Source organism: Aspergillus sclerotioniger (genome assembly GCF_003184525.1).
Source record: "Aspergillus sclerotioniger CBS 115572 chromosome Unknown BO94scaffold_26, whole genome shotgun sequence".
NCBI lineage: Eukaryota > Fungi > Ascomycota > Eurotiomycetes > Eurotiales > Aspergillaceae > Aspergillus > Aspergillus sclerotioniger.
Window position 1 is genome coordinate 575882 of NW_020291016.1, and position 9316 is coordinate 585197.

Sequence of the window (9316 nt, forward strand, 5' to 3'; positions counted from 1 at the left end):
ATCATTCGCCAGTTCCTTCCCAGCGGCTCCACCAGCCGTATCGCCCGGACAGCCATTGCTAATTTCCCAATCCTTCCAGCATTCATCCCCCCGCCGGAATGCTGCTTCCGCTTCGTTTGACGTTCGGCCGCTTATGTTCTTTTTTTCATGGGTATAGCCTCTGGCAGAGATGATGAGCTGTCTATCCAGCCGTACTTTTGGGCCACTTTATTTCGATTTTACTCCGGATTTATCAGTTAGAAGCCAATCACTATCAAACTTGCCCCATGTTCAATGGCGTGAAGACGGAGTCCGGCCCAGCGCCGATATATCTTCCTCGCCCGAGTTAAGCTAAGCGTTCGTCTCCGACACTTTGTGGGACCTGCTGTCAGCCTTTCCTCTGATTTGCTGAACATCCACCGTGCGAGCATCGAAGAACGCAGTGACAGAAAGATGAATGTCCCCAAAGCTATGGATCAGGCTGCTGGATACCTCGCCCAACATGTAGCATACCCACCGATGTCATCAAAGGCGGAAAAGAAGCTGGTACGCAAGATTGATTGCATTCTAATTCCTATGGTAGGCTATTTCCATACCGCTGTCATGTTGAAAGCTAACAGTCCCGGAAGTTGCTCCTGACAGCGACCTTAGGTGCTGTGGATAAGGTTGCTCTTAGTACGGCTGCAATTTATGGATTGGAAGAAGGTAGAAATTCCAGGCTTGGGTGAAACCAGTCTGACCATCATCCAGATCTTCACCTTGTCGGCCAGCAATATTCCTGGGCTGGATCGATTTTGTCGATCGGTGTACGCGGCCACCTCTCTCAATATATTGTTCACGCTGACAATGGAATCCTGCCGTAGTCAATTGTCGGCATGTCGCCGTCCTCATACCTAGTACAGCGACTTCCATCGGCAAAATATCTGTCGTCATGCTCCCTGGGTTGGTCGTGCATGGCTTTGCTGATACCTGCATGCAAGAACTGGGGCGGTCTGATGGCGTTGAGGTTTTGTATGGGTGTGTCTCCGCAGATTGACCGGATTGATGTCTCTGGCTCACTCAAAAGTATAGGCTGTCTTGAGGCGATCATTGTCCCATCAATTAGCTTGATAATCGCAGGGTTCTATAAGAAAGCAGAACAACCCCCACGGAATGCAATCGTTTTCGCTGCTTTTAGCTCTGTGATTAACGGCTTTCTCTCCTGGGTGGTGGGACACATTCCTAAATCTGCGCCACTGGCCACCTGGCAGTATCTCTACTTGATTGTCGGTGAGCAGCCTATTTCTAAGGAGTGTTGCTCTCACCTAAGTCTTGCAGGATCCATCTCCGCTTTGTGGTGTATCACAGCCTTTATTATCCTACCGGATTCTCCTATGAACGCATTTTTTCTGACTGATCAGGAGAAGTACTATGCAATTCAACGCCTCGCTGAGAATAAAACGGGTATCATTAGTAAGGAATGGAAATGGCATCAAGCCCTCGAAGCTGCCATGGACCCTAAGACTTGGTTACTTTTCTTCTTCAATATTGCCATCAACATTCCAAATGGAGGTAAGATGCGATTTTCTGCTGTTTGCCACTGATCGCTAATCCATTAGGCCTCACTACGTTCAACGGTATCATAATCAAGGATCTCGGTTTTTCAGCAGTCCAGACATCCCTCCTTAATATGCCCACTGGGATAATGTCAACCTTGTCCGCGTTTCTTTTTTCCTGGCTGGCCGCATGCTGGGTAGATCGTCGATGTCTTGTTACTATGATTGCAGCTTGCCTGCCTATTGTTGGATCGGTGTTGGTGCACTCCCTTCCACCAACGAATATTGGGGGGCAGGTTGTTGGTATATATTTGTTGTACACCTACTTTGGTCCATACGTCGTTGGTATCTCGATAGCGCAGGCGAATACCGCAGGACACACAAAGAAGACTGTCCAGTATTCGATCTTGTATCTTGGATACGCTATTGGTAAGATATCTATGCAGAATAAACTTCTGTTTGTCTGCTTTCGTCGCTTTAATCACTGCTAACATCCGGCAAAGGAAACCTGATTGGCCCTCAAACATTTCGCGCTAGTCAGGCACCTGCCTACACGGGCGGGTTTGTCGCCATGTTGGTCAGCTATTGTGTCTGCGTTGCGTTGATGGCTTCGTACTGGGCTCTGGTGGTGCATCTCAACCGGCGACTCGTCGGCATCGATCCGCAGGCGGGGGAGGCTAATGGGACGGCGGATGCTTTTACCGATGAGACTGACTTCCAGCAAACACACTTTAGATACATCACATGAGCTTTGGGCTAACCATTATTTTTAACACATCAGCGCGCTCGCTATCTGAGGTCTGCGTATTGTGAAAGGTATAGAAAGTATATCCTGAAGTATCGTTGTTGTCAATATCGCGATCATCCTAGACACGATTTTGACGAGCCTTGATGAACGTAACCCAGAAGGAAATGGCGCCCAGTTGGTTATCGCTCGGGTTAGGCCAAGCAGGTGTTCCAGGCAGGTCTAGTGGCAGGATTAAAGTGGCGCGCGCTGATAAAAAAAGCGCCGGGATTTCCCCCGCTTCCCCGGCCACACTCCCTTTTCTCCTCTTTTCTCTCCGAGCCACTCGGCCCCCGACCGTCCCGATTATATTCCAGGCTCGTATCGAGCATCCTGCATAAGTCTTTGCTTGTTTCGCATCTCCATAAATGCCTTCTGCTCCACGCAAACCACGTCGGAGGTCTGGATGCGCCCAGTGCAAAGGTACGGACTAGACGACCAGCGGCACTTTCGGTTGCTGACTGCCCCGACCCAAGCCAAGCATGTCCAGTGTACCGAGGAGTTGCCTATATGTCAACTCTGTAAACGACATGGTTGGCCATGTGAGCGCGGTTTGAGGGTCGTGTTTCAGGACGATGCTGCCCAGCGCGGAGTTGGCTTCGGCCGCCATGGTGAGTTGACATCTTTGGGCTCCTATTAATGGTTATCACACTTATCACAGCCGTCGCTCACACATTTCAATGTTTAAATAGGGACATTAACAAGTCAACCGCAGCTCTGGCAGGAAGATTCTGAGTTCCGTAGCGTGCCACTGAACGCCTATGTTGGGCGGTGGATATTTGTCAATACAGTCAGCAGTAACTTTACTGAGGTCGCTGGCAACATGGACGGGGTATCGACAGGTGACGAAGGGTCTGACATACTGTCAGAAGCCGAAGAATTGGATGACAAGCTGCCGATGGATCCGTGCCTGGCCCATCCGCTCACGGTGTACCCGGACTCGGAAAGCTATCTGCTCGAATTCTTCATTCACGGCATCGGGCCCAATTGCGCACTCACCACGATAAATAACCCGTACATTAGTCTTATTACGCCACTCGCCTTTTGTGATACAACCCTCCGAAATGCTGTGATATCTGTAGCAGCAAATCAGCTCCGTCTGCTCGGGGACAGTCGCTTCTCCCACCAGGCGCTAGTCTACAAGAACAAAGCTCTGAAGGGGCTGCAGCAGGCAATTTCCCTTGGAAATATAGACGATGGTACAATCGCTACGGTTCTCATGCTATGCTTTCATGCTGTATGTTCTATGGGGACTTTCGTCGTAGTCCGTGGCACTGACGTTTTCATATCCATGCAGATCTCGCACGAAAGCGACCCATCTTGGGTAACACATCTCCAGGGAGGCCTCGACCTGATTTCCAGTGTACCTTGTAACGCAACCACAGGCGATTCTTTGCGCAAATTCTTCGAAATGTACTTTGTAGCTCATGCCATTATGAGTCGGACGGCATCACCGGGAAAAAGATGTGTGAAAGGTAAATACACTTGGTCGGATAATGACAATCTGGACGAAGTTAGTGGTCCTAAATCCTTTCCGTTCATGTTCTGATTTCCCGACATAGATTGACACAATCATGGGTTGCTCACGACGGCTGATGGGGCTCATAAATGACATATCCGATCTACCACTCAATGTCGGCCATGCAGTAAGGGTATGGTCGGATTCAATGTCAATGACTCCAACCTAACCCGTCAAAACAGGAGGTAGACACATCCGACGAAGAGACAGAGGACAGACCCATCGATAGCAACATTTCAAGAGCCAGCAAAATCGCCTGTTCCCTATCCACCATCACACAAACCCTCCCAGACCACTCCAAGGACAGAGATGACCTCAGCCAAATCGCCGAAACCAAACGGCTCGCAGCACTGATATACCTCATTGGACGAGTGAACGATGCTGACATGATAATCGATGAAGGAACAACCAAATTCTCTCTCGTCAGCATGTTGATCAACATCATCTCCACCCTCCCGGATACTCCAACCCTGCTTTGGCCATTATATATCCTCGGACACTCCGGCCTAGAAGATGAGGACCATCGTCGCTTCGTCCTAGACAGACTGGAACGAATGCAGCGGATCCGAAACCTAGGTAGTGTTCGACGTGCCCGCGTGGCCGTCAAACATGCTTTTCAGGTCTTCGATATGAGGTTGTCTACCGCCCGTGTCAAGAACGCTGAGGCGTTTAGTTCTATTAGTTTAGCTTAGAGTCGGATCAGAATTCTTCTGCTTTTTAGATTATCCAGCCTAAGGATTATATACAATTCCTCCTTACTGTATCTACTTATCTAGATCTACGTCGCAATTCTAGCTTCCACCTACAATGGACCCATTTTGAACTGAAATCACGATACATTTTTCTCCCTCACGCAAAATATTCATCTCTACATCACCTGCGTCAATCGGAGCCAGAATATTTGATCGAATGTGGAACATCGTCTTGAACCTAAGCCGAGTTCTGATTCGATGGGTGGGTAAAGTGGAGCCTTATCTCACTACTACTAATAGCACTAGACCTGAGTGATAAGGGAGTGAATAGGTGGGTAGCGTAGCCTTGGGTATTCGCTCACATAGCGATACATACATACATAAGTCGTTGAAATCGTCATACTGTCTCATGATTCATCTACTACTTTCCATGGTTGGAAAGTACTATATATATCCATCTCCAGCCTAGAACAACATATCCCCGTCCATGTCGACACAAAAAGTAGGCTACAACTAAGCAAGATACTCGATTTTCAAGACCCATGTGAATTCCTCCCCTTCCCATGCTCCATCGGGGATATGGAATGTGAAGCCCTGACTTGGGGTTCCTGTCCAGTTTACTTCCGTTTCTGCTTCGTTGCCGAAGACTGTTACCCGGTCGCCGGGTAGTAGGGGTACTGGGGCATTTGCGTATACGGTTTCGGTTGGGTAGGCGAGGAATAAGAGGTAGAATGCGTTGACACTCTGGGTGAATCGGACTCCGATTTCTCCGTCGGTAATAGTGAGGGCATTGGCTTCGCTCATGATGAACCAGTATGTTGTGTTAAAGATGGCCTCGGAGTGAGAGTGGATCCATTTCCCTGCTTCTCGGAGGTTATTCGCCTCACTTTCAACGATCGTCCCATCGGCACGGGGGCCGATATCTAGAAGAAAATTCCCGTTCTTGCTGACCATATCGACGAGGTCAGTGATGATGGTGCTGGCGTTCATGTATGAAGACGGGGCAGTGGCGCGGTTGTATCCGTAGCTGTAGGGGTCCATGCCCATGTTTGATTCCCATTTACGGAGTTGGGCTGAGCTGAAGGTGGCGTATTCGGGGGTATCGAAGTCGGAGACTTCGGCGACGCCGCAACGGGAGTTGATTGTGACTTGGCGGTTTTGGGAACGGGCCGTGTTGAACCAGTCTGCTGCGAAGGGGGCGGTGCCGTTGGCGGCGCCGCAGTCGCACCAGAGGATGTCGGTGCTGTAGTTGTGGGCGAGGATGGACATTTGCGGGACCATGAGGTCCCAGATGAAGTTGGACACGGGGATGCGTCCGGTGTAGGGCTCGTCGAGGCCGGTGTAGGGGTTTCGGGCGATGATGCCGGGCCAGCTGGTGGAGGTGTTTCCGGGGAGTTGGGCGAAGCCGTAGGGGCCGAAGTCGGGGTTGAACCATTCGGGGAGGGAAAAGTAGGTGCCGCGTTTGAGGGCGGGGTGGTGTGTTTGGGCGGCGGTGAAGAGCTCGGAGACGAGGTCGCGACGGGGTCCGTAGTGGAGGGAGGACCGGTTGGTGGTGTTGTGGGTGTCGAAGAGGGCGAAGCCGTCGTGGTGTTTGGTGGTTAAGACGAAGTATTTGGCGCCTGAGCTGGCGATGAGGTCGACCCAGGCTTTCGGGGAGAAGTTGGCTGCCGTGAAGGAGGGGAAGCCGTCGTCGTAGTTCCAGTCGGGGCCGAAGGTGCGGAGTCGGTAGTCGTAGGTGTCGGACTTGTCGGCGGCGCGGTGGGTGGTGTACCACCTAGGGTTGGTTAGGATGTACTGAGAGGGGTGTGGAAGGGGGGCTTACCAGAACCACTCGGCGTAGCTTTCATAGGGGGTCGAGTTGCCCCAGCCAGGAACGGAGTAGGGACCCCAGTGGATCATGATGCCGAATTTGGCGTTGTCGAACCATTGTGGACTTTCGTGCTGGGAGAGGCTGGAGAGGTCGGATGTCCACTCGGTGAGGCCGAGGGAGAGGGGGTGGGCGTAGGTTTGGTGCTGGGTGGAGTGGGTGTAGTCTAGAATGACGGTTGCTGTTCCGTTGGCTGTGCCATTCACGCCAATGTTGACGCGTTTCTGGTCACCAGGGCAGAGTCGTCTGATGTACCCGGGCTCTATGGTCTGGATGCCGGACATGTTCAAAGATACTGCGATGCCGGATCCTGAAATGCACTCAGACCCTGGGTTGTTGATGGTCACTTCGACTACTTGGTTGCCGCTCTCTGTCCACTTTTGGGTTGGGCGAATGAACTGGACTTGTGCGGACGAGACAGGAGACTCCCACAATGATACGGAGAAGACGTGCAGTCGGCCCGTTGTGGTGTTGGTAGTGACCGGCAGAGTGATGGAGCGCAGTGTTTTGCTCGAGTCCAGCGCTGCAGTGTATTCGAAGATGTGGGAGGTGTTGAAGTTGGTCTCACTGGCAGTATACCGGTAGGGGAAGATGATCTCGCCGCGGTTGATCGTTAAGAACGCCCACCACGGCAAGCTGCGCAGTTCTGATACGAGAGTGGAGTTGTCCGAGTACGTGTAGGTCACATTTCCAGACACAGTGGACAGTTCGACGTCCGATGTCACCAGCATAGATGCAGAGAAGTATTGGTCACCAGGCACGGTGATTGTCTGGCCTTCGCAGACCACATTATCGGGCAGGGAGGGGCCACGATAGCCGGGGAAATTGTACACGATTCCAGTGTGCTGGGAAGTATAGGTGCCATTGATCCCGATGATTCTTGGATCAGGGTACGACTGATTCAAGGCGTCAAAAGATGTCTCTCCGGGATAGGTTCCGAATGCCTTGTTGTTGAAGTATTGGTCAAGGGAGATAAAGGTCGACTGTTGCAATCAGCGTTGCCCTCAATTGTATCTGTCAAGACCTAAAGGCTCTAAGAAATCTTCTTTGACAAATTGGTTGATACTGACCTGCGTTGTTGCGCTGGCACTCCCAGCCAGGTGCCATGCAATGGCTGTCCAGGTGGGGAAATTGAGCTTCATTGTGTGCGATGGACTGCGGATGGCCAAGAGGAGAACGGCCGGGATTTAGGTGCAGAAGTAGTCGAGACTGCCACGGCTTCACATCTCTGGGTCCCCACCGAAACAATGGCACAGTGACATCGTTGCAGACCGGTTGGTGGACATGCACCGTGTGGCAAGCAGTCATTGGAGGCATGTCGATCTTCGTAGATTAAACGGCGGGCGTGCGGGGAGACCGACAGCAAAATGGCGTCAGCTATCAGTCGGGGGAAAGATACGCGGTGATAAGCCCATCCCTGTCGGCCCAGCCGGACACTATCGGGGCCGTATTGTTACATCGTCTCATGCATGCTGCTGGATAAGTATCCATTGCTTTCCACACGGCGTACCTGGCATTGTTGTTCATGCACATCCATGCAGACAATGTGGACAAAACTCTTATCCGTTGCCGCCAGCCTGCCATTGGCCTTGGGCTTCAACAACCCGCCGGGAGTCGATATTTGGTGCGGGAAGGCTTACCGAGCCAGGTACATCCACTACCTACCCATGGAACTGCAACCATAGCTAACATCACCAAAGCAATGCCTCGTTCAACCCCGGTGGCTGGTTTGAAATGCCCTCATACTCGTCCACCCCACTACTCAACTTCAAAGTCCGACCCCGAATGAGTATCTACCTCGACACCGACGCAACAGGGAGTCTTCTCGTCGACACCTCCATCTCGCATCTCTTCGGCGACCCATTACCCATTGAGACCACCAGTCCTTCCACCACCCAACACCTACACCTCAACATCCACATCCTCGCAGAAGATGGTACTCCCGTCGCCACCATAACGAACCACACCCTTTCTCTCAACACTACCAACACCGAAATTCCCCTCCCGTTCGACAACCTCACCCCCCAATTAACCCCCTACACCATCACCACCATCGCGTCCCTCTCCAACACCACCACCATCTTCACCTCGATCTCCGACCTGTACTACCTCCCCCACCGCGCCGACGGCGGCAGCGCCACCCGCATCGACCACCGCTACAACAGCCTCTCTTACCTCCGAGGCACAAACACCACCTGGACCCCCATCATCCCCTACACCTACTACGGTACCCATCCCCCCAATACCCGCTCAATCAACCGCAACTAACCCCCTCCTCTTCACAGCCCAATGGTCCCTCTACTGGGACACCTCCCCCAGCACCCTCGCCACATTCACCTCCAAAGGCTACAACACAATCCACATCGTCCCCACCGGCACCCTCTCCGACACCCCCTTCCCCTGGTCCACCTTCACCCCCTACCTCACCCTCTCCGACACCCTAGGTCTCCACCTCCAATACGACCTCCTCTGGGACCCCACCAACCTCACCACAATGATCAACCAGATCTCCCACATTCACACCCACCCGTCCCTCCTCCTCTACTACACCGGCGACGAACCCGACGGGAAATCCAACCCCCTCAACTCCACAAAACACGCCTACGACACCATCCGCGCCCTAGACCCGTACCACCCCACCTCCCTCGCCCTGAACTGCAATAACTTCTACTACGAGAACTACGCCTCCGGCGCAGATATAATCCTCTCGGACGTCTACCCTATTAGTACGAATACCTCCTGGTCAACGGTCTACAACACACCGTGTAATGCCACGTACGGATGCTGTGGGTGCGATGACTGCGAGGGGAAGTTTGAGGATATTAGTTCGAGGATCGATCAATTCCGATCCTTTGATGAGGTGATTGGCTGGGAGAAGGTGCATTGGGGTGCGCCGCAGGCGTTTGGGAATGAGACGTTTTGGACGAGGTATCCTACCGC

At 52.3% G+C, this 9316-nt stretch overlaps 4 protein-coding genes across 4 annotated transcripts; 3 read left to right on the forward strand and 1 right to left on the reverse strand.

The window, feature by feature from the left end:
* The first annotated feature begins 100 nt into the window (after positions 1-100).
* On the forward strand, positions 101-2269 carry BO94DRAFT_538188 (allantoate permease). Its single transcript, XM_025612439.1, has 8 exons — positions 101-558; positions 609-684; positions 730-785; positions 843-996; positions 1051-1248; positions 1297-1530; positions 1578-1943; positions 2018-2269. Exons 1-8 carry the CDS (start codon positions 433-435, stop codon positions 2260-2262), a joined length of 1455 nt encoding a protein of 484 aa, XP_025464516.1. The 5' UTR covers positions 101-432; the 3' UTR covers positions 2263-2269.
* Positions 2270-2563: 294 nt separating this feature from the next.
* BO94DRAFT_577649 (Zn(II)2Cys6 transcription factor) lies at positions 2564-4509 on the forward strand (the record flags this gene model as incomplete). Its single annotated transcript, XM_025615184.1, has 5 exons — positions 2564-2909; positions 2991-3535; positions 3596-3811; positions 3861-3950; positions 4000-4509. The coding sequence occupies exons 1-5, from the start codon at positions 2705-2707 to the stop codon at positions 4507-4509; spliced, it is 1566 nt and encodes a 521-aa protein (XP_025464517.1). The 5' UTR covers positions 2564-2704.
* Positions 4510-5022: 513 nt separating this feature from the next.
* On the reverse strand, positions 5023-7518 carry BO94DRAFT_577650 (alpha-L-fucosidase; the record flags this gene model as incomplete). Its single annotated transcript, XM_025615185.1, has 3 exons — positions 5023-6283; positions 6332-7359; positions 7447-7518. 3 exons carry the CDS (start codon positions 7516-7518, stop codon positions 5023-5025), a joined length of 2361 nt encoding a protein of 786 aa, XP_025464518.1.
* A 402-nt stretch (positions 7519-7920) lies between these two features.
* Positions 7921-9316, forward strand: BO94DRAFT_197007 (uncharacterized protein; the record flags this gene model as incomplete). Its single annotated transcript, XM_025606078.1, has 3 exons — positions 7921-8024; positions 8077-8603; positions 8662-9316. Coding segments are annotated over 3 exons (1286 nt in total), but the record flags the coding sequence as incomplete, so codon positions are not given.

Bases quoted from the DNA above. Each gene is read 5' to 3' on its own strand.
- BO94DRAFT_538188 (XM_025612439.1), top strand. From the start codon at position 433: ATGAATGTCCCCAAAGCTATGGATCAGGCTGCTGGATACCTCGCCCAA. The intron at 786-842 runs GTACGCGGCCAC...ATCCTGCCGTAG, and splicing joins GATCGATTTTGTCGATCGGT to TCAATTGTCGGCATGTCGCC. The intron at 1,531-1,577 runs GTAAGATGCGAT...CTAATCCATTAG, and splicing joins CATCAACATTCCAAATGGAG to GCCTCACTACGTTCAACGGT.